The sequence below is a fragment of the Diabrotica virgifera genome, chromosome 10 (assembly GCF_917563875.1).
Source record: "Diabrotica virgifera virgifera chromosome 10, PGI_DIABVI_V3a".
Classification (NCBI taxonomy): Eukaryota; Metazoa; Arthropoda; class Insecta; order Coleoptera; family Chrysomelidae; genus Diabrotica; species Diabrotica virgifera.
Window position 1 is genome coordinate 32,569,539 of NC_065452.1, and position 25,927 is coordinate 32,595,465.

The following is a 25,927-nucleotide window of genomic DNA, read 5'->3' on the forward strand; positions in this document are numbered from 1 at the left end:
TTAATAACAAAGTCGGAACGTGATTTAAGCTATCACTACTAGTGGCAATCGATTTTGCGTATTAAAATACTACGAAAAAACTACAAACTTGCTGTAGATAGCGCATTTCGAGCTTTTCGGCGAATAAACAATTATTTTGTTATTAACAAAATAAGAACACATTTTGAGTAATCGCGACTAGTCGTATTCGGTTCAGCGGCCAAAAATACATCAGAAAAGACCTCAACACTATCAATTTATTTACAGAGCTTCTAATAATTCCTGAAAAATAACTAATTTTACCATAATTCGTTAATAACAATTAAACACACCACATTTGGGCTTCCAGACCACTTCCATAGACCAAAAAAACCTATAATACCACCATCAAATCGCGGCGACCTAAAAGTGTACACGGGACCCCCTATGTTGCGACTAGACTACTAGATTAATAAGCGACTCACCTTTAGAAATAGTGGAAAAAATATGTTATTTGGGCTGCAATATTAAGGATACTTTCGATCATAGCTACGAAATAAAAACTCGTGCTATAAAAGCCAGAAGCTCTTTTAACACTCTTAGGAAGATTATCTCCAACTTATCTTTAGGTATCAATATACGCATAAGAATTCTTAGATGTTACGTCTTTAGTGTCCTCCTCTACGGAGTAGAAAGCTGTATTCTTACGCTAAATACACACACATCGATTTTTGACGGTCGATTTCTATCGCCCGTCCAAATTCCTATAGTGAATCACATGCGAGAACAATCGGCGGGTTTGAAATGTTCTGTTCTCGCATGTGGTTTGCTATCGGAATTTGGACGGGCGATAAAAATCGACCGTCAAAAATCGATGTGTGTGAATTTAGCGTTACAGTAGATGCCATAAAACGATTAGAGGTATTTTAAATGTGGTGCAACCGACGTATGTTGAGGGTCTCATATATACACCACACAACTAACATAACTATTTTCCTACACTCAACGAAAAAGGTACGTAATATTAATAAAAATATTAATTATATTAATAAAAATGTTAATTCAGACAACAAAAGCAATATGTATACGATAATATCACTTTATGGATATTACGAACACTGTTCACTGAGTCAACGGACACTATTAATTGAAACAACAACGTCGTTAATTGACCGACGAAGACTATTAGTTGTGTCAATAACAGTGTTATTTCTCCTAACGTATACTGCTTCATGCATCCAGTCAATTTCGTTTATTTCTACAATTATTTCCATTTATTCTTACAATTAATTCCGTTCATTTCCACAATAAATACGGTTATTCTTACAAGCAATTCTATTCATTTCTACAATCAGTTTCATTCATTCCTACTATGAACGTATTTTATATTAATAATTACTGAATACATTAACTCAATGCATGTTATTAATTGATTAATAATAATTTTGCAAATCCCCCTTTTTTTGTCCTAAACCAAAACCAAATGGACTTTACACTGTGTGATTTCTCATATGATTTCACTTATACAGTGCGCTGGAATAAGTGTTACCTCCCCCTTATTAACTTATTTATTTTTAGCACATAAGCAAAACGCTTGGACAGGTCGATTTTTAAAATAATCAAACTATATTATAACATCAATATTTCGAACTTTACGCGATCCCTGTTCAGGTGACAGACAAAACTTTGATTTTTTTAAATGGGAAAGTAAATCATGTGACAGCTCATTTAAAAGCGTTTGAAATAGTGATTCCAAAAATGTATAACACTTTAATCCTTTTTGAGAGAGCAGGTGCAAAATTTCGATCGAATTCCTTTTAAACGCATTCATTTTTTGTTTGGAATCCTGAGAAAACTAATAAGTATTTTTGAAAAATTTAAACGGAGAATAAAAGATTACATTATTACCGAGGGCTGAAAGTCCCTTAGAATAAACAAAAAGTTTCTTTTGAATGGTATATTTGAAATTAAAAAGCATACTAAATTTTCTCCTTTTCACCCCCGTGACTTATTAAAATAATCATTATAGAAGTTTTCAGGGACTTCAGACCCTCGATGATACTGTAATATTTTATTCTGCGTTTAAATTTTTCAAAAATACCAATTAGTTTTCTCAGTATTCGAAAAAAATGAATACGATAATAGACACACAAAAACTTCCTTCCAGTACGGACTAGGTACACTTGGAAACGAAATGAAATTATTCGGCACTTCGGCAGAGGTAACAGCATTGTTTAACAAAGAATTCTTTTTTAAACAATGGTAACACACAGAGAAGCTCGGGGTATCACGATAAGGAAAAACCGTTACATTTCAAATGGTCAAGCAAAACATTTTGTTTTAATAACTGCGTTTATTGTTACCATGACCGCATTGATTGTGGATATTAAACACAGTAGTAGATTGATTAATGCATTCGTTGTCACAACAATCAGTTTACATCAATAGAATAATCAAATATTACTCTATATTAACAACATTTGTACATTGTTTTAATGAAATTTGTACGTTGTCACGATATACCAAGGCAATTGCTTATTATCTACGAAATCAAGAAAGTGTTTTGCTGCCAAAATTACCATTATTTATTAAATATACGAAACTAACTTATTGGCTGAATAAATTGAGTGTTATTGATTAATGTACTCTAATTATTTTCACAATTATTATTCAATCATTATGACAATAACCAAATACATTCATCAATGTCTAAAAGTTCGTTGAAACAAAAAAATAAATTGTTGTTACAACGAAATACTATTCAATAATCACTGTTAATCAATATTACGAACTAAATTTTTTGAAAGTAAGGCTAAGAAAATACAACGAAATTATTAGTACCGTAAAGAACAGAAATTTGGCCACATTATGCGTCATAATAAATACCGACTTCTACAGGTAATTCTGCAAGGCAAGATTGAGGGCCCTGGACGTAGACGTATATCCTGGTTGGCCAATTTTAGTTAGTGGACTGGTCTAACGTCAACTGATCTATTTCGGACTGCTGTGAGTAGAATAAGATGTGGTCAATGTGGTCGCCAACATCTCTAGAAGATAGGCACATTTAAAAGGAGAAATCCTATAAACAGGTGGGCTATTATTGCACTGGGTGGGTGTAAGAAATTATTCACAATTCAATCTTTACTCATTTTGAGACGGCGCTACAGAATGGAACAAAAAACTGGGAGCACCAGTTTTTTTCTGGCTCTAAAACCCGTTGTGGGTCCTGGCCTTGGGCCACGATGGGCTGTAGAGCAATGGTCTATTTCCAAAGGTCTCCTTATATCAGTCCATATCCTCGAGTATACATGAATATTTTTTATCATATTAATGCTGAGGTGTTGACTCATTATGTGTAAAGCGTTTATATAGTTTTTATATTGAGATACCTGGAAAAATATTTCTCCAAATGATACAAAGACATTTGAAAACATGGATCAGTCCCAGAACACAAAAAACATGCAATCAAACAGGCACAACCAATCATTTTAGTAGAAGAAGTAGAGAAAGATCTCAACAAATTAAGAAACAAAACACTTTAGGGATAGATGGCATACAAACGGAGACTGTAAAAGCAATTGGCGAGATTGGCATGGATGTATTACTGGATATGTGCAACATGGTAAGTATGTATCACCGTTTAATGGTCTGATAAGTGGTGCGAATCAAAATTTATCCCTATCCATAAAAAAGCCTGTTAGAAATGTTTCCTCGCACAAGAAAAATCCTGCTACAGAATCAATGAACGGCTAAAGAACTTTATATTTTCATAGATCGCCGAAAAACAGTGCAGATCCGTACCAGGCAAAGAAACACGTGAAACCAGAAATATAATAGAAAAAGAGTGGAAAGACAATATTTCGTAGATTAAACAAATGGTGCAGATGTGCACGAAATTGTTTCTTCATCTCTGATAACTCAGTACTTATACATATTCGTCAGTGCTTTCCGCTACTTAGTATAATTAAGCCCGCAAAAATGTTTTAATGTACTAAAATACCGGATACCGTTTAAAATGTAATAAATAAGGCATTAATTTCGGTAGTAATTATTTAGCCTCAATTAAGGTAAATGTACTTAAGTTAATTAAAAATTTAAACAATAAATTATGAAAGCTATAAAATTATTAATTTGGGGCCTTGGATTGAACAATAATTTATTACGTGCTACCTTATAAATCCAGTTCAATGAAAAAACTGTTAAAACCTGTTTATTGCACAAGTAAAGTTATGTTCTTAACACAATATACCAGATTTTACAGCATATATTAAGTTTTGCAAGTTTTGCTAACTTAAGAAAAAATATATCATCATTTTGGCCTCTTAGTATTTTTTCGATACCTTATATCGAGATCGCTTATTTTTAATATGGTTCTAAATATAACTTAGAATGTAAATTATATGTAAAGTTTCATATACAAATACATATGTGGTGGATTTGACAAATATTCAAAAATCTCGAAAAAACTGCCTTTCGAAAAGTGCTAAGAGGCAAAAAAGTTTTAAAAACATTGTGTTTAACTAATGGTACCACAATAATAATTTAATTGGAACGTACACAAAAGTTTGGAGGGTTTAAGTGAACAAAACTCCCATAAAATTTTTATGGAGTGCACAAATTTCACTAAATTTTTTTAAGATGTGCCATAAGAATGCCACATGTCCATTTTCAATAAAAAATCTGTAATAGTTTTCGATATATTGAGAAATCGATTTTCATTTTGTAACTTCAAAGGGCTGTAACTTTTTCTGTGTGCACATTTGTACTAAGGTAAGTTAGGTTCACAGAATATGTTATTTAATTTATGACCTGTATTTTTGTTACACCCTGTATATACAGGATAAAATTGACGCTTGATATTTATCGTCAGTATTTTTTTCGATTTTGGAATTTTACACAATAGACTTATTGTTTCTTAGAAACCACGAAGTAAAATGTGAAGGTCATATATTATAATTCTAAAATCAAAAATGAATAAATACAGCATCTCCATCGCTGAATATTTTTGTAAATCATATTTATTCAGCATATTGTCTGTGTGTTTATTTTTTTCATAATCCACAGAATAATTTTTGACCTACAGAACAAGGAGGCAGAAGAATATTGAAAATATACAGGGTGTCCCGAAAAGATTAGTCATAAATTATACCACAGATTCTGGGGTCAAAAATAGGTTGATTGAACCTCACTTTCCTATAAACAAGAGTGCACACAAAAAATTACAGCCCTTTGAATTTACAAAATGAAAATTGATTTTTTTTCATATATCGAAAACTATTAGAGATTTTTTATTGAAACTAGACAATTTTCTAGTACTAACATAAAAGCTGCGTAATTAAATTTCCTACAATATAGAATTAGTTAAAAATTTAAAAAATAGTCACCCTAGTTGCAAAATAGCAATAATTGCGAAAAAACCATACAAAAACAAGTATTCGCATTTTACTTTTTTCAACCATTTATGCTACACTTAGGACCTTCACATTTCACTCAGAAAAACTTTATGATACAGGTAAACAATATTATAAATTTCATTAAGATCGGTTCAATAAAATTTGCAAAATAAATTTTGCAATCCAGCTTTCGCAAAAAAAAATTCATTTTTTCAAAATGTTACAGGACTGAAAATAAAGCAGATAGAAAGTTGAAATTTTTTTTGCTTATAGAAGTGTACTGTACCTTTCATTTTCAATTTACAAAATTAAAACCGATTAATTACCACGGCAACAGGAAATTTTTTAAATAAACATTAGTTTTTGGTGCTACGCGCAGGACAGCTCTGTTCGATTTACACAAGTTGATTTCCACCAAAGTTCTTCCAATCTTTATCTAATATATTATTTTCTTATTCTATATTTTGTTGTATTTTAATATTTTAATTCCACAAAAATCAAACTAATATTATTATTGTTTTTGAAATATTGTTGAAACAATTGCATATTATGTTTAAAAATAATAAACTTTTATTCTCTTAGTTAAAATATATGAACAAAGGAAGTTTTTGCTAATATTAAAGTGTTATTTCAAAGGATAGAGTATGTGTTTTTATTTTGCAATAAACAAATTTATTTATTTATATCGAAATGTAATAAAAATTAAAATGTATCAATCATTATCAAAGGTCATTGGAATGTCCAATCAGAGCAAACTATCCGCTGTCCTGCGCGTAGCACCAATATTTAATGTTTATTTAAAAAATTCCTGACGCCGTGGTTTTAATCGATTTAAATTTTGCAAAATTGCAAATGAAAGGTACAGTACACTTCTATAAGCAAAAAAAAAATTCAACTTGCTATCTGCTTTATTTTCAGTCCTGTAACATTTTGAAAAAATGATTTTTTTTGCGAAAGCTGGATTTTAAAATTTATTTTGCAAAATCTATGAAATCGATCTTAACGAAATTTATAATATTATTTTACTGTATCATAAACTTTTTCTGGGTGAAATATGAAGGTCCTAAGTGTAACATAAATGGTTGAAAAGCGTAAAATGCAAATACTTGTTTTTGTATGTTTTTTTCGCAATTATTGCTATTTTGCAACAAGGGTGACTATTTTTTAAATTTTTGACCAACTCTATATTGTAGGAAATTTAATTACGCAACTTTTATGTTAGTACAACTTTTCTCGGAAATGAATACTTTTAAAGTTATAATTAAAAAACGAAGAAAAAAATCGAATTTTCCCTTCATTTTTTGACATTTTGATTATTTAAACAATCTTCCGGACCTTTTTGAGAGGGAGGATAACTCAAATATTATTATTTGATTTATTTTCAAGCAATTTCTGCAAAAAAATTTGAGTCTCTCAACGTCCAAATGTACTAATATATTTACAGATGCGCCCTGGTCTAGTAGGAGATATCATCTGAACACGATGAAGAAAGAAATCTAGAACAAAGTTTTTTGAACTAAAGAAACATCGGGAAAGGTAGTGAAATTGGAACTAACTGGCTAAAAACTAAAAGGAATTAAGAAGTACGTACAATATATTGTACTATAAGTTTTATTGAACATGTATTTCTGTTGTGTAATGTTAAATTCTCGGTGTAAAATATTTAAATCAAAGTGTGGAATTGTGGAACTTAATGAAGACATAAAATTGATGACAGCAGTATACTTGACACACGTTCGCAATAAAGATATGTCGCTCGTTAAGTTCATACAAAATAGTCCAAATAATCTATGCCGCTCAATTTTATTGACTAAGATAATACACGCCTATCATTCTCGAATCGAAAGTGGTCGCTGACGTGATTTTTAATTGCAAAGATAATAATTTTAATTGCGTTACAGATCGCTAATAATTTCTACATTTGTCGAAGTCGAACATTCAGAAGTCAGAGTACTGAAATAAATAAAATTGTATTGGATTTACTGGTATTTCTAAAAAAGTAAATAATATACATATACAGGGTGTAACAAAAACACAGATCATAAATTAAATCACATATTCTCGGACCAAAAATAGTTCGAATGAACCTAATTTACCTTAGTACAAATATGCACAGAAAAAAAGTTACAGCCCTTTGAAGTTACAAAATGAAAATCGATTTTTTCGAATATATCGAAAACTATTGCAGATTTTTTATTGAAAATGGACATGTGACATTTTCATGGCAGGGACATCTTAAAGAAAAATAATAGTGAAATTTGTGCATCCCATACAAATTTTATGGGGGTTTTTCTCCCTTAAACCCCCAAACTTTTGTATACGTCTCAATTAAATTATTATTGTGGTACCATTAGTTGAACTCAATATTCTTAAAACTGTTTTGCCTCTTCATATTTTTTTGATAAGGCAGTTTTTATCGAGTTAAGGCTTATTTATTAATATGTTTACATAAAAATTTTATGGGGGTTTTGTTCCTTTAAACCCCCCAAATGTTTGTGTACGTTCCAATTAAAATATTACTTAGGTACCATTAGTTAAACACAGTGTTTTTAAAACTTTTTGCCTCTTTGTATTTTTTCGAGAAGGCATCTTTTATCGAGATGTGGCTTCTTTTTTAATATGGTTCAAAATATACCTAAAAATATAAATCATAAATAACTTTTCATATTTATTATTACAAAGTCTCCATAATCGTACTTAACCATATACAAATATCTGGTGGATTTGACAAATATTCAAAATGTCTTGACAAAAACTGAGTTTTCGAAAAAGTACTAAAAGGCAAAAAGTGTTAAAAACATTGTGTTTAACTAATGGTACTAGAAGAATAATTTAATTGGAACGTACACAAAAGTTTGGGGGGTTTAAAGGAACAAAACCCCCATAAAATTTTTATGGGATGTTCAAATTTCACTATAATTGTTTCTTAAGATGATACTGCCATAAGAATGCCACATGTCCATTTTCAATAAAAAATCTGTAATAGTTTTCGATATATTGAAAAAAATCGATTTTCATTTTGTAAATTCAAAGGGCTGTAACTTTTTTTATGTACACATTTCTACTAAGGTAAGTTAGGTTTAATCGAACTATTTTTGGTCCCAGAATATGTGATTAAATTTATGACCTGTATTTTTGTTATACCCTGTATATTTTAGTTTCATTGGGAAATGTGAATATGTGCGTTTATGCTCGACGTTATTCGCCGCCTTAGTACTATAACTCGATAGCTCCAAAATTGACGTTTTTGAGATAACTAGTTCACAAGATGTATTTTATTTGCCTCCATATTGTGTAAAAACTTGATAACTCGCTCCAAACGGATTAAGTATTTATTTATGGCTGACGGAAGTTGATAAAACTCAAATGCCCCTAATATTCAGTGTTAAAACTTGACAAGATAAGTTATCAAGCTATTGTTTAATCGAACTAATCGTGAATACGACATACACCGAATGCTACAACTAGCTAACTCCAGTTATCTAGTTGTAGCACGTATTTTTATAAAACCATTGAGCTTACCACGTAATTGCTATCTGTTTATTCGGTTCATGTGAATGCAGAAATTCGAGAATTGTTAGCAGATCTGGCAACTTCCATCGCAGAAGAGCTAATTTTCACCAAAATAATCCTTAAAATTTTAGTTTTGTTAAAAAGTTCACTTAGATGCAACTTTCTAATTCTAGTTTTCTAGTTCTAGTTTTAACTAGTCAAAACTACATTAGACTGCTAAATTCAGTTAAATTTCAATATTATATAGATACCTGCTGAAGACATGTTTGATATAATTGAAGCTATTGCTATTGGCTATGGAGGTTTTAAACGTTGCTATTGGTTATGGATTATGGAGGTTGGGATAGGTTGAAGACTAAAACTGAAAGAAAATTCGCAAATATAACAATTGATATGTTCAATAATTTTATATTAATGTTTGAAACCTGCCAACGGAAGAAGAATAGAGCGAAGAGGGGTCTTGTGTCGAAACCTATATTGCATTCAGAAATAAATAGTCGATGTTAGGTAGATTTGATCGATATGCAATCACAATAGGATCACGGCTACAAGTTTTTTACGGTTTATCAAGACCATTTAACAAAATTTGTTTTGTTGAAACCATTACAACTTAAAAGGGCGCAAGAAGTTGCTTATCAATTTTATTAACGAATATATTCTTGACTTTTGGCGCACCATGCATTTGGCCGAGAGTTCGGTAATGCAGTTATAAATGAGATAATGTCATACTGGCCTGAGAAAAAATTAGTTGATGGAAAACCAAGGCACAGACAGAGTCAAGGTTCAGTCGAGCGAGCTAACCAAGATATCAAGAAAATATTAGCAGCCTGGATGCAAGACAATAACACAACAACGTGGTCAAAAAGATTTGGGTTTTTTACGTTTACGATCTTGTCCAGAGTATTTTAAGTTTTAGAGAAATTATTTGCAAATAACCGGAGTAGCAAATTATTTACCGAGTTTTCGTTGAATCTGGAAATTACTGAAAAGTTTAGTAAAAAACTAGTTTTGGCTGAAATATGCTTAGTCTCAACTAGAATTAACTGAAAATATTATTTGATAGTACTAGTTTTCACTAGATAAAACTAGAATTGTCTAAAGCCCACAGTTAAAACTAGTTTTTCCTAGTAAATTCGGGTTTTAACTGAAATCGGGTTTTTACTGTAACATATAGACTTACATACATTACATACTACTGACGAATACGCTGATGAATCTTTTATGGATATATAGTATATGCTTAATTATGTATTATTGTTCTGAAACTATTTTCTTGTGGTTTTTACTAGAGATAGCTAAAATTTTACTTATTTTACTAAAATAATTTTATTTCTGACGTTTAGATTTCCACATCGGAAATCGTCCTAAAAAAATCTCCGAATGTATGTAAAATAAATGTATGGATTAGCCAAGATGGTTGCCAACTTTAATTAAAGTTAGAGCAGAGATATTAGAAGATTTAGTTATTTAATTATTTCTTAAGAAGAAAAAAAAAAGAAGAAAAAAGAGATGACGTTTAGATAAAACCTTAATAGCAGTTAGCCATCCAACTAACAGACTAAATATAGGTAGTTTGTAATCAACATGTCTGGGTACAACGATATAATAAATCACTTAAGAAGAGCACTTAAATGAAACATTTTATTGGTACTAGACAATATATTGCTGTGATTTAGCGACGACCTGTTATAGAACGCATTAACAATTACAAACCAAGCACAATCAACTAGAAAAATCGTCAGTAGCATTTTTGAAACAATTATACGCTGGCGCTGATACGTATAGCTTTGGGCAACGTCTAGAGTGGATTGCTAGTTGCTATGTGATTTTTCAGAGATAAATTGGAAAGATCTGATGAATCATTCTTAATTAAATGTCAGTATATATAGTTTATATTTTCTCCTCCCTTTTCTTACTAGATATGTCTCCTGATAGGTAGATCTATAGATGTCTTCACCTAACACGGTCGCTGCGTCTTTTTTTTAAGTACTTTTCACAGAACCTGAACTCATTTTTGTAATGTAATGTAAGTAAGCACATGTCGCTCATTGGTGACACCTGCACTGGAGAGAGAAACCGAAGATAAGCGACATGCGCATCGAACGTGTTAAAGGGTTTTTCATTTAAAATAAGTACGTTATGTTATTAAGGCTTGAATATGTTAATAGAACAATCTAATATTTTGACCACCCTATACAAAATTTTGTTACAATAATAATATGTTTAAATATGCTGAATAGCCTATTATTAACCTTTCAGAGTTAACGTGCGGACTATGATTCCGCTTGTCTAAATATTTGTCGATTTCTGACGATTAATTACGATCTCGCTCGTGGCGTGCTCGCTAGCTTCAAGTGAGGGGATACTCTACTCTATTCAGTACTGTTGTGAGAATTGTCTTAGTGCGTTTAGTTCTGCTGCTATATTGACTTGCGGAACGTGAGTCCGCACGTTATACAAGTTGTCGCAAATCTTCAGGTAAGATTCAATTTTAAAATATTTTGTTTTTAAGGTAAATATAAAAATGTTTATGTAATTTATAATTGGGAGTGATCTACTGATTACGTTTTCTGTATATTTGATTGATATAAACTTATTTTTGTTACAGATTTTTAAGATGAGTTTCGAAAAGCAACTAGCATATCTTGAAAAGTTGCATGCGGAATTTCTCTCTGATTCTGAGCCAGAAGCTAAACCTGATGATGATGATGCTAGTTTGGAAGGAGATTATGAAGAAGTACAGGACCACGATACCGACATGGAAGAAGACATTGAGGAGAGAATCTTAGAATCTCCGAAGACAGCAGCGAAGATGGACTTATTTCCGTTCATTCATGTATCTACTTTGCGCAGCTCAAACATTTGTTTTTTATTTAGTCATTGTTTAGTTTCTTAGAAATAATTGTTTTGTCTTTTTTTTAATTTAGGTTTTTGTGATTTATAGGACTCCAAATGTGAAAAGGATATATCCGTTCACTTTTATTTTTGAAGCATGAGTTTAAGTGCAAGTTATAATAAATTTGTTTGCAAATGTTTTTTTGTCTTTTTATTTAAACAATTGACAAGTCCTCAGACCGTTTTTCCAAAAATATTTAATTTTTGGACCTTTTCTGGATGTGCGGACTGTGAGTCCGCACGTTACACTTAATGTACCATCATGCCACGTTATCTCTGAAAGGTTAAGATTCAAAAAAAAATTTGTCACCGATTCTTAGATTCGTAGATATTTATTATTTATAAAACTTTACATTTTTATAAAAGTCGAAATAAATCAAAACAGCGTGTATTTAGGCATAGCGAACGCTTATAAAAGTATAGCTTATTTTTTAAGGGCAATTCAAAAATGTTATCAGATATAGGGTGCTCCATAAGAAAAAATATAACTTTGATATATCACTTTTTTGAACACCATGTATAATTCACATTATTTTTAGATTTAGTACATTGTACCTACCCTGTATAATTCACACTATTTTAGTGTTAATGGTCCTGTACATTTCTGTGACAACATTTTGTTTTAAATATCAAGGCGTTTTTCGTAGAGACCGAGGCGAATAAGATGAACCACCCTGTATATAGTTTTCTTATATAAACGTTTATATACAAAAGTCTCATTCGTAAATTTTATTATTTGTAGGAAGTAAATGATTAAAAAGGTGTCTTATTACGTACATACATATATAGCGAAAAATAGAAATCTGTGGTGCGCGAGAAATAAGATATTAATGAAGCATTATATGGGACAGTGCAGAAAAAAGATCAAGTATATAACATATAAACATACATTTTTTGTTAATTTGTTACGTTTATGTTAGAACAGGTTAGTCACAAGAGTTAGTACACACATGTACAAAAAACTTAATTGTTATTTCATGCAAGTTAATAAGTCTGATGATAATTTAGTTGGTTAAGACATTACGTGCAGTGTTAGTGTGGTTAAGTATATTAGACACGAAGTATTTTATAGTTACAATTATTTTAAAATTAAAGTTAATAATGAAAAATATATACAAAATACTAGAAAATTATATAAAGTCGTTGTTTATTCATTTAAGGGGGGTATGGTTTGAAATTAACATTTCAAGCACATTTTTGTGATTTTTTTAAACCACGGTAGAATTATTTTATTTTTAAATCAATAATTATATTCAGTACAATTGAAAGAATATTCAAAAAAATTGCAAATCAAAATATTTAAAAATAAGCCAACGGTGGCCAATATTTACAGACACCTAAAAAAAAAACGGATTTTGCTGTGGACATCAGAAATCGTCATTATGTCATGTAAAAAAAAAATTCAAAAAGATTTTTTTGGCCTACGAGTTTCTCGAGGTAACGCTGCCAATTTTGACATCACTCAGAAATCAAAATATCGAAATTTCTTGTAAAATGGGTGAAAAATCAACATATTTATTGTTGTTATACAAAAAAAGTCATAAAACAAAAAATATCTCGACAGCGTTACCTCAATAAATGTCTAAAGAAAATTTATGCAAAATTTCAGGTGGATTGATCAAGAGTTAACAATGTCCACCGCCTTTGAAAACAGCAGTTTTGAGAAAAACGCGTTTAAAATTTTGACAACATTATCTTCTATTACTTTTTGTCTGTCAAATCGTAAAGTGATGCACACCGGAATGTTTTATAATCGCGGAGTAATTTACAAAAGAGGATGAACAGCTGTTGAACGTCTCTCACTACGCTCAAGCGCGCTGGCGCGAAGCGCCTGCAAAGCTGCTTTATATTCAATATGCTGTATTTTCGGTAATTTTGATCCGATCAATCTGAAATTTTCAGAGAATATTCTTGAAGTTATGTAATTTTATTTAAAATACCTAATAAAAAATCGAAAATTTCAAAATTTTCAATCCATTCCCCCCTTAAGGAACCAATTACTAAATATACAGAATTATGAGAATATTTACAAAAACCACAATGAAAATAGAATTGCCCGTAGTCGGCTGTATGCCATTTATCACAGAACATTAAGTAAAATCCTTTATAAAAGGTATATTTATATTAAAAAGACCCTCATCATCAGTGAAAAATGTCATCATCAGTGTTGCTTACAGGTATACATGCTTGGGAGACCAAAATATGTGGTACAAGGTAAAAGGAAGAGGTGCATGAAGAAGAAGAAGATGGCAGAAAATAAAAACTTATGGAAAAATAAAATTAGGGAAGCAAAGGAATGTTTAGGATATTTTATGACATTCTGGCGCAAGGCAGTCAACTTTATTCATTAAATAATTTTTATTTAAAGTTCAAAAATATTATGTAGATGATATTGAGGGAGTTGAATACAAAATGGTAGTTTTGGTACTACTTCTGTATACAAATACATTTTAGAATTATTTACATCAGCTAACTACATAATTCTCTTGTTTAATATACATACGTTTAATTGCCAAAGGTCATGACGTTTACGTTGTTTTACCTTGTTTGTCCATTCCAATACCAGATAAGCGACATTGGAACATGAGATTTTCTTATATTATTATTTTTTAACAAAAAACTTTTACACAATTCAATTAATTTTGATCACAAAATAGTTTTTAACATGCATCACCTGTCATTTTGAAGCAGCTTATAATAAGTGTTAATGCATTATTATTAAATTAAAGAAGTTTCATTAAAGATTTAGCGCAAAAATTTTATTATTTTATTATATATTATTCAATTATTATCTCAATAAGTGATATTCAATTATGATTATTAAATTAAAGAAGTTTTATTCTCCCAATAAAAATGGTAAATAGTATTATAATAGCATAAGATAACTTCAGAGCAATATAAAGGATATTTATTGAATATTGTGAATAAAAAAAGGGGAGTCAGAAACGAAATACTAAGGATATTTAAGATAATGACCAAAAATATTGTGCATCAAATGTTCATGAGTCAAAAACGAGACGTTAAAATATTTGGAACAGAAAGATACTTAAATCCAACAATATCTTTACAACTATACCGTTGTAGAAATACTGAAAAGAAAAAATTCCTTTATAAACAAAGATCAGGTAAAGAAGATTAGATTGATATTTTAAAATAAATAATTACGTCCAACAAAAGAACATTTTGAGAGAAAATTTCAACTAATTTTGAATTAAAACAAAATAAAATACAGTTTACAAAAACTGTAATATTAAACTATTCAAAATTAATATATATATAATGCAAATAATTGAGTCAGATTAAATTAAACTATTAGAAGAATTTTTTTACCAAGCAACATAAACAAAATTTGTTTAACCTATGAATATTTTGTATTTTGATAACTACTTCCTACATGGAAGTCGAAACGTCAATAAATTAATTTCAAACTAGAATTGTGGCTTTATTTACCAAAGAAAACAGTAAATTACATTATTATGTCACAAAGAAATAGCTTCAGAACAATATGAATTTGGTGGGATGGCGCACAAGTGATAAAAAATAGGAAACCAGCAACCACAAGAAAGAAATAAAGAAAACCAAGGCAAACTTACAATAAGAAAGTTGGATCGTTATATAAAAAACTAAAATATCGAGAAAAGTAAGGAGAACTTTTACAGATTCAGAACAAACTAGTTAAAATTTGAATCTAGTAAATAAAATGTAAATTTACATAATAATATTTCATTTACTACCATTAAATATGGAAATCACATGGCAGCAATCACAAGACCCAAGGAATATGATAAAGATCTGAAAATAATTTTCTTTTATTCTAAAAGTGCATTTCATTCCATTAACACACAAAAATGATTAGAGAAATGCACACAATTAATAGGTAATATAATAAAACTTTTATGTCAGTTGACATAATATTAAAAAGTTCCAAAGCAAAAGTCAGATTCCAGGGTACTGCACCAGTTCTAAAGTGGATTTAGAAGGTATTACAAAAAAACACAGCTTTTCGCAAAAACCTTTGGCTAAAAAATAAATGTTTTTCAATTTCGAGATGTATATTAGATGTCAAACAAACGATAAAACAAACTCTACATAATGTAGAACTTAACGATAGATGTTAAATAATTTGGTAGAGTCACGTAAAAGGTACGAAAAATAGAAATGGAGGGAACGATATATCTAATAAAACCGAAAAAAAATATATTTTCAAGTTACAGTCGTAACTGTCTTTTAAAAGATATTCTGAGGAAACCAAATCATTCTCAGTCAAATAAACCTAGAAATACTGCAGAGATTCCAGAAAAAGTCCTTAGAACATTGCTAAATGCCCCTTGGTATGTGCCAAACTATGTGATAGAGCAAAACCTCAATGTGCCATCCATAAAAACAGTAATAACAGAATATTACAAAAAGTATACCAAGAGACTAGAATCTCATCCAAACGAGTTGGAGCCAGCAACCTCACTGATGACCATAATAATGCACGACGCCTGAAGAGATTCAAAGTAGTGGACCTAGCAAGAAGATTCGAATAATCTGTGATAATTAAACTTATTTTAACTTGTTTTAATTTAATTTATGTAAAGAGGGTGATCACTGGATCTCCCTCTACAGGCCAAATTTAATTTTTGTCAAATAATTTACTTCTCAGTTAAGGACAGATTTTAAATAAAACATTTTCAAAAAAAAAACGGAAACCAAACTTATATCACACTAAATTTATAGTAAACTGAGTTCAGACGATCTGGCATTAATGATAATTTATGACAAAAAAGCAAAAAATACTACTAGAACAATAATTGAATAAAGACGCAAAGAAAATGAGTATAAAAATAAATGAAGATAAAATAAAATATATTAAATATTATGTTTACATGGAGTTAAACCACAGTTATTGATGGTAATGAAAATTACATTTTTAACCAACTAATCAACTTGGTTATAGATTTTGATAGAAATTTATTCAAAATAATTTTTTGAGAAAGATTTCTGGAATGAAAGTCGAAACTTCAAACATTAGTTGGTTAAAAATGTAATGTTGGTAATGGCAATGTATTGGTAAAATAATATCTGGTAATGTCCATTACAAGCATATAATATCTCTGGCTTAACCCCATGTAAACATAATATTAAAATTAGACATGCCTCAAGAAGTTAGTTTCAGAACCTTGTTAAATATATCACACCATAAAAGCATAACAAGACAATTATTATTTAAGAGTATAAAATCAAAAATTCTAAACAATTTTCCTAGGACATAAAATTAAGCAAATACGAAATTTAAAGAAAAAATTTAAGGTGAAATCAGATCAACCGCAAAAACACAACATTTCAAAAAATAGAAAAGAGCAGAAACAAAGAAATTAAATCTGCAAAATATTAGTTAGACCCAAAATAATATATATCTTGAAAACAATCAAAATAAACACAGGAAAGAAGAAATCAACCCAAAAACACTAGAACATAAAATAATAAGAAATAAAATGAAAAAGAAAAATAAAATGATTTAGGTATTTATCGTATGACATCTCATAGGCTTCTTAAAATTGTAGTATAAAAAAGCAATAAAAAAGATAATACAAAAAATCACAGGAAATGGAATTATACAGGGTGTCCCGAAAAGATTGGTCATAAATTATACCACAGATTCTGGGGTCAAAAATAGGTTGATTGAACCTCACTTACTTATATACAATAGTGCACACAAAAAAAGTTACAGCCCTTTGAAATTACAAAATGAAAATCAATTTTTTTGCATAAATCGACAACTCTTAGAGATTTATCATTGAAAATGGACATGTGGCATTATTATGGCAGCAGCATCTTAAATAAAAATTAAAGTAGAATTTGTGCACCCCATAAAAATTTTATGGGGGTTTTGTTCCCTTAAACACCCCAAACTTTTCTGTACGTTCCAATTAAACTATTATTGTGACACCATTAGTTAAACACATTATTTTTAAAACTTTTTTGCCTCTTAGTACTTTTTCGATAAGACAGTGTTTATCGAGATATTTTGAATATTTGTCGAATCCACCACATATTTGTATATGGTTAAGTTCGATTATAGAGACCTGTTAATAATCTGAAATTTTATTTATAATTTACATTAATAGGTATATTTTGAAAAAGAAGCCACACCTCGATAAAAGGTGACTTATCAAAAAAAGACTAAGAGGCAAAAACGTTTTAAAAACACTGTGTTTAACTAATGGTACCACAATAATAGTTTAATTGCAACGTACACAGACATTTGGGGGGTTTAAAGGAAAAAAACCCCCATACAATTTTTATGTAAATGTATTAAAAAAGAAGCAGCATCTCGATTAAAACGGGCTTATCGAAAAAATACTAAGAGACAAAAAAGTTTTAAAAACGTTGTGTTTAACTAATGGTACCACAATAATGAATTAATTGGAACGTACACAAAAGTTTGGGGGGTTTAAGGGAACAAATCCCCCATAAAATTTTTATGGGGTGGACAAATTTCACTATAATTTTGTTTTAAGATATTTCTGCCATAAAAATGATACATGTCCATTTTCAATAAAAAATCTCTAATAGTTTTCGATATATGGAAAAAAATCGATTTTCATTTTGTAACTTCAAAGGGCTGTAACTTTTTTTATGAGCACATTTGTACTAAGGTAAGTTAACTTCAAACGAACTATTTTTGACCCCAAAATGTGTGGTATAATTTATGACCAATCTTTTCGGGACACCCTTTATAATCATAAACAGAAATTATATTTCAAGAAAATCGCCAACAGAAATAATTAAAATAATTACAAACTGAAAGACAATGAAGAAAAAGAGAAACCGAATAAGGCAGAAGAAGACGCTGAGACGATGCGTCGCGTCGTCTCTACGTCTTCATCGCGACGTAGAGGAATATCTAAAATGAATGGGAATTTTGAATTGAAGAATAGAAGGCAGAGTACAGTGGACTAGTATTATTACAGCAGCAATAACATATTCGAACCTATAAAAAAATAAGGAAAAGTAGCGACCCCCTTCATAAAATTGATAAAAAAGATGTAACACACATACATAAACACACTTATATAGTCTCTTTTATTTAAATTAATGTGTTATTTGATATTTTTTTTATTTATGCGCTTTCATTAAACGTTTTTTAAATTTTTTTGTGGACATAGAGGGTAGTAATTTTCGATGTTCGCATTTTTCCGTGAGGCATCGCAAATGTATGCGTGCACTACACCGAAACTATATACACATACATAGAGCGAAAATAAAAATCCCTTCACCAAAATTCGTTCGCTTACCAAAACAAAGAATAACAAAAATCGCTACACTGTGCACCATTTTCGTGGATATCGTGGCAAATATCACTTGAGATGGTCCAGACACTAATGTCACACGCAGGAGCTAAGAGCACTTCTCCATGTACGAATAGGAAAACGAAATTCTCCTCTTATGTGACAGCAAGAGTGCGCGCCCGGTTTTTGTCGCCGCAACAAGTGCTTAAACTGACTGGGTCCGCAGTTGAATTGAAAGTTTCTCTTAAGTCCGACTAGCCAGTGGGGACTAGAAGAGAAAACCAGATCCCCACTTTGGTTTTGGTAATATTACTTGTGTTTTTCCTTGGCTTTACTACACTATTGTAAACATTCACTTCTTCGCGAATTTCGCGAAGTCCTTGTTCTAACGCCTACGACTAGGCAATAAACATTTTCCAGTGCAGCACACGCCCACTATTCAGTCATAGATTTAAAGATTGGCGGAAGTAAAAAATTGGATTCTATTCAATTTTATACACTTTAAAGTTCAACAAATACAACCAATATTTTAAACAATATTACCTGAACAATCAGAAATTAAAACAATAAACCATCAATATAAACTGTAGGTAAATTGTGTTTTACTTCTTTCTTATATTTTTTGCAAATTATTCACTTTTGAAAGCAGTTTTTAGACCTTTCAAGTCTATAATTTTAATACCTTTTATTATTTTTCTAATTGTAAATTTCAAATTTAGGATACCTGCGTTCAGATCGTTTTGCCTGTGATTTTGTTTGTTTAACACTATCAAAAAATATCATTTTTAGTGCAACATAAAAAACATAATAAAATATGTAGTTGCAATTTTTTAATTAAAAACCTGCCAATAAATTTTAAGTAACAACAAAAATAAAATAAAAAATCATTTAATTGGATATTATACAAATTATTAACAAAAATTATAAAATTATATTTTTTAAATTCATTTTACGATGTGGATATTCATCGTTGGCTCTACAACACATGGTGTGTCTTGGCCTGTTCTAGAATCAGCTTCTATTACTTCCTGTCCTTCGCCTTGGTTTTATTAATTTCGTAATCTTAATACTCGTAAGTCGTCTTCCACTTGGCCCTTAAATCGTGCTCTTGGCCTGCCTCATGTGTTTCGACAGCTCTATCTCATTCATCCTCTTTAAGTGGCCTAGCCACCACAATAGCTACCAGCTACCTAGCTACCCATACTAGGCTCGCTATAAAACCGGCAAATCTCAAAATTATAGCGTCTACGTCATAATCCATTTTCCTGCACGACTTTATAGATATGTCTGATAATTTTACGTTTAAAACAGCCTAAACGTTCTTCGTCACTTTTTGTCATCTGCACGTTTCTGACAGATAAGTGAGGACAGGCTTGATTGTATATCAATATTTTCGTTTTTTTTTTGGGTGACTATGTTCTATGTTAAAAGTATCTTTAATCCTTAGTACGCTCTAGTTCCTAGATATGACCGTCTGATAACTTCCTGCAGCGACTGTATAACTTTGGTTGATTTTTGAGCCTAAATTATGTGAACTCTTTTACTCCTTCGAAAGTATATGTTTCCAATCGTTAGATCTTCCGGTTTTTCTACTTGATTATTGTTGTTACCTTCATATACTTAGTTTTTATTATAGTAATTAAGTGTAGCCCCAATCTTTTTGCTGCTGCTTCCAATGCCGTGAACGATTGAACCAGGTTCGCCTTTCTTCTTGCTATGATAGCAATATCGTCTGCATACGCTAGTGGTTGTACACTTCTATTAATAATGGTTCCTCTTGTTGTTATCCCCAAGTTCTCTAATAAATATATTTCTCTAGGGCAATGTTGAATATAAGGCACGATGGACTATCTCCCTGTGGAAGAACTATTTGTGTCTGAAAAATTCTTGATATTCTGTTCTGTACCTTACCCTCGACTGTTGAGAGGGTTGCTTTTACCAATTTCATAACGGGACGGTTTCACAAAGCAAATTTAAGAGATAACCAGAGGCCACCCCAATATATTATAATGGGGGAACCTCTGTTTATCTCTTAACCACAAGTTAACTTTACTTTGTGAAACCGGCCGTTAGTGTACTGCCATTGGGATATTAAATTCTACCATGGATTTGTACAGGGCGTTCTGTCTACACTGTCATAGGCACATCTAAAATCTACAAACATATGGTGAGTATCAAATTCGCTGTTGACTTGAAAGTTTCTCTTAAGTCCGACTAGCCTGTCAGGACTAGAAGAGAAAACCATAGATTTAAAGATTAGCGGAAGTAAAAAATTGGATTCTATTCAATTTTATACACTTCAAACTTCAAAAACTACAACCAATATTTTAAACAATTATATTACCTGAACAATCAGAAATTAAAACAATAAACGATCAGAATAAACAAAAGATAAGTTGTGTTTTACTTCTTTCTTATATTTTTTGCATATTTACTTTTTAAGTAGTTTTTTAGACCGTTCTGGTTTAAAATGTTAACACATTTTATTATTTTTCTACCTAATTGTAAATTTTAAATTTAGGATGCCTGCGTTCAGATGGTTTTGACTGTGATTTTGTTTTTTTACATTATCAAAAAATAACATTTTTTAGTGTAACATACAAAACATAATAAAATAGTTGCAATTTTTTAATTAAAAACCTTCAAAAAAATTGGATATTGTAGAAAATTATTAAGAAAAATTATAAAATTAGGTTTTTTAAATTCATTTTACGATATGGATACCTATGCGTCTTCATTGGCTCTACAACCAATGGTAGGTCTTGACTTATTCTAGAATCAGCTTCCATTCCTTCCTATCCCTCCCCTTGGTTTTCCAATTTCGCACTCCTAACACTCGCAAGTCGTCTTCCACCTGGTCCTTAAATCGTGCTTTGTTCCTGCCTCTTCTCCTCACTCGATCTGGTCTTTGGTTATAGATGTGTTTGGACGGCTCCATCTAATTCATTATCTCTAAGTGGCCTAGCCAACGCAGACTCTTTATTTTGATAGATCTACCAATACCTACTAGGCTCGCTATAAAGGTGGTAAAATTCAAAATTATAGCGTCTACGCCACAATCTCTTTTCCTGCATGCCTTTATAAATACAGGGTGATTGATTAGTAGGGTAAAGCTCAATAGCTCCGCTATAGTAATAGATAGCAATAAAAGTTAAAAACAAAAATTTTAGCCACCTTTGAGCTTCACATTACAAAATTAGTTAGAATGTTACAGGGTGTTCGATAACACAGTGGCAGACCTAACTTTTGTTTTTTTAAATGGAACACCCTATATTTTATTTTATATTAGAAATCCTGTTAACTTCTCCATCACAAAAATATAAAGGTTTGTAATGTTATACAGGGTATTTACAAAGGTATAACCAATTTTGTATGAAAATCGTAACAAGTTCAACTCCCTGTATAAATAAAAATAAGCACAACAGCAATGGTTTATTAATGCCATATTTTTTATTTATTGTCAAAATTTTTAAGAATTGTTGATATTGCTAATTTTCTTTATATCAAATACAGGGTGAGTCAAAACGCAAGTACATTATTTTCTCAGTAATGTTAAATGGAACACCCTGTATTTTATATCATTATTCAAAAGTAACATTAACGTACTTTAATTTTTATTAGACATTCCCTATGCCCAAATTTATTAGTTTTCGAGATATTTTCATTTTACAGAGCAAATTAGTTTAGGTGTTTAAATTTATCTAAATTTTAAGTAAGCCATGACTGAATTGACAATTGAAGATTACCTATTATCAATCCGGTAATCAATGTAACACTGTAGCAAATAAAGAAATAAAAATAATTTATTAGTAATACATTTTACAAACAAAAACACAACCACTACATGCAACATTTTTGAAAAAATTAAAAACTGTCTTTTTATGTAAATGCAACAAATAAAGAAAGAAAATTAGTAATCAATTTTACAAAAAAAAACACACAAACACAAAATACAATATTTTGTGAATACAATTAAACACTACTTTTGTATGTAAATGTAACAATGTAACAAATAAAGAACGAAACATAATTGATCAGTAATACATTTTGCAAAAAAACATGTTTGCAAAAATTAGAAGCAACTTTTAATAAAATATTTTTAATATTTAATTACATAAGGTGTTCAAAATTATCTAACCTAACATATTTATGTACGCCTAAAAGCGATCATTGAATGAGCTACTTACTCTACGGAGCATTTGTAAATTAACACATCGAAATACACTTTGTATTCTATTTTTCATCTCATCCCTTGTTGTTGGAGGTATTTTATAAACTTCATTATTAACGTAACCTCAAAAAAATCAGTCCAGTTTATTAAATTCTGGTGATTTGGTTGGCCAAGCTACTGGTCCATTGAAAAATGAAAATATCTCGAAAACTAATAAATTTAGACATAGGGAATGTTACCTAAAAATTAAAGTACGGTAATGGTACTGTTCAATAGTGATATAAAATACAGGGTGTTCTATTTAAAATTACTTGCGTTTTGACTCACCCTGTATTTGATATAAATAAAGTTAGCAATATCGACCATTCTTGAAAATTTTGACAATACGTTAAAAAATATGGCATTAATAGACCATTGTTGTTTTGCTTATTTTTATTTATACAGGGAGTTGAACTTGTTACGATTTTCATATAAAATTGGTTTTAACTTTGTAAATACTCTGTATAACATAACAAACCTTTATATTTTTGTGATGGAGAAGTTAGCAGGATTTCTAATTTAAAATAAAATATAGGGTGTTCCATTTAAAAAAACAAAATTTGGTCTGCCACTGTGTTATCGAACACCCTGTAACATTCTTACTAATTTTGTAATGTGAAGCTCAAAGGTGGCTAAAATTTTTGTTATTAACTTTTATTGCTATCTATTACTATAGCGGAGCTATTGAGCTTTACCCTACTAATCAATCACCCTGTATGTCTGAGAATTTTACGTTCAAAACAGCCTAAACGTTCTTCATCAATTTTTTCTTCAGTAACTTCTTTTACCGGGACCTGAAGATGCTTTGCTTATTATAGACAGCGAAGCCGATCTTACGATGTGAATAAACTGATTGTGATAACGTCTTTTATTTCACTACTTACTAAATTTTAATAAAACTCTCTATTTACATAAACTCTATTCAGCTGTGTCATTAATCATACTATAATCAACCCTCAGTTGTGTTTACTTTTGAGAATTACAAGAAATTCGTAAATTGTTGTTTACTTTTGCGATCTTCATACGTTTATTTATTTCATATGATGTAAGTTTGTTAAATTTTTTTTGAAGTTACTTCTTCAGGCGCGATTGACAATAAAATTTCATAATTCTGCGCTCATGCGCACACAGACAGTATGGTATACACGTTATACGGGATCTGATTGGGTGTTAAAATCATCTGTCAATAATTGTTCAATATGGAGATTTTGGATAAACAAATTAATGTTGTGTATATTAGTTTTTATTGTTGTGATGGCAGAGAAAAATGCAAGTTTATAATATTGTAGTGACTTTTTAAATAGTTTTTAAAAGCGACAAGTACGTAATAATTGTTTCAATTGAAATGTTTCAGTATCCTAATAAAAAATTTCATAGCTAGGACCTACCTATTTGGAAAAATTAAAAAGAACCTACTAAAATAGTATGTAATGCTTTGATTTACATAATTTGATTACCATCAAAATTTCTATCAATCTTCACCTAATATATTGTTTTCTTATTCTATGTTTTGTTGTATTCTAATATTTCTTTCAATTCTAAATAATTTCAATTCAAAATCAAAATAATTTGGTTAAATTCAGAACCGTCAAAAGTTTAATCTGTTTAGTTAGTTAATCTTCGCACATGATGACACATGGTCTCCGTGGGTAAAAGTTTAAGGTGAATGAATTTCAATACTAACTGCGCTGATAAGCGGGTTCGAACCACAATGGAAACTTTTATTTTTTATTTTTTTTATACATTTTATGATTGCAAGTTTATTATATATTTTTTTTTTTCAGAAAATACGTATTTAGTTAAAAATTTTTCCTACATTGTTCAGAAATCATTTGTGGCGTTTTTCAATGTGTTTGTTTTTGTGTGTTTTATTCTTTTATTATTTTAATTTTTGGCACTGTTTTAATAAAAAAGTTTGAGAAGTAGTATGTATTAAAATTAGTGTAATATTTAAATAAAATATAAATAAACTGTTTAAAGTATATTAATTTCGTTGAAATCATATAATAGAAGTATAACTTATTACGTGCGTACAAAGTACTCACACATTCTTTTTTAAATATTATACAATTATTTGCAAATAATAATGACACATTTATAAAAAATACACAACATTTTTTAAACAAATTATCAAATATTGAAATTAATCCAAATAATATTTTAGTAAGTTTTGACATAAACAGTTTATTTGCAAATGTGCCTTTAGATAAAACTTTAAACATAATCAAAACAAAATTAAAGAATGATAACACATTGACAACTAGGACAAGACTAAATGTATTAGCTATAATGGAGTTATTGACATGTACTAATAACACCTATTTTCAACTAAATAATGAATTCTATAAACAAATTTTTGGTCTAGCAATGGACTCTTCTTTATCTCCATTATTGGCTAATATATTTATGGAGGATTTCGAAACTAATAAACTAATATCATTTCTAAACAAAATTTAAAACCCACAGTATGGTGGAGATATGTAGATGATGTATTCTCAATATGGCCTCATAGATCAGAATTGTTGGACACATTCCTAAATATACATATTATAAACGATCAAGAAGAGACAATCAAATTTACAACGGAAAAGAAATATAACAACACCCTGCCTTTCCTTGAGGTTTTAGTCTCAAAGAAGGATACTGGATATGAGACTCAATTGTGTAGAAAATCAATAAAT

At 30.1% G+C, this 25,927-nt stretch overlaps 1 protein-coding gene across 7 annotated transcripts in view; it reads right to left on the bottom strand.

Moving 5' to 3' along the window:
* Positions 1-19,317, bottom strand: part of LOC114335194 (mucin-5AC) — a 436,134-nt gene extending 416,817 nt beyond the window's left edge. For 2 of the 7 annotated variants that reach the window (XM_028285392.2, XM_028285390.2), the window contains exon 1: positions 19,043-19,306. In XM_028285392.2, coding sequence (XP_028141193.2) covers positions 19,043-19,082 — 40 coding nt within the window. In that variant the 5' untranslated portion in view covers positions 19,083-19,306. Of the gene's footprint in view, positions 1-19,042 lie in introns of all 7 variants that reach the window. The other 5 variants (XM_050663155.1, XM_050663154.1, XM_028285389.2 and 2 more) reach the window with 5 other exon arrangements.
* Positions 19,318-25,927: the final 6,610 nt, after the last annotated feature.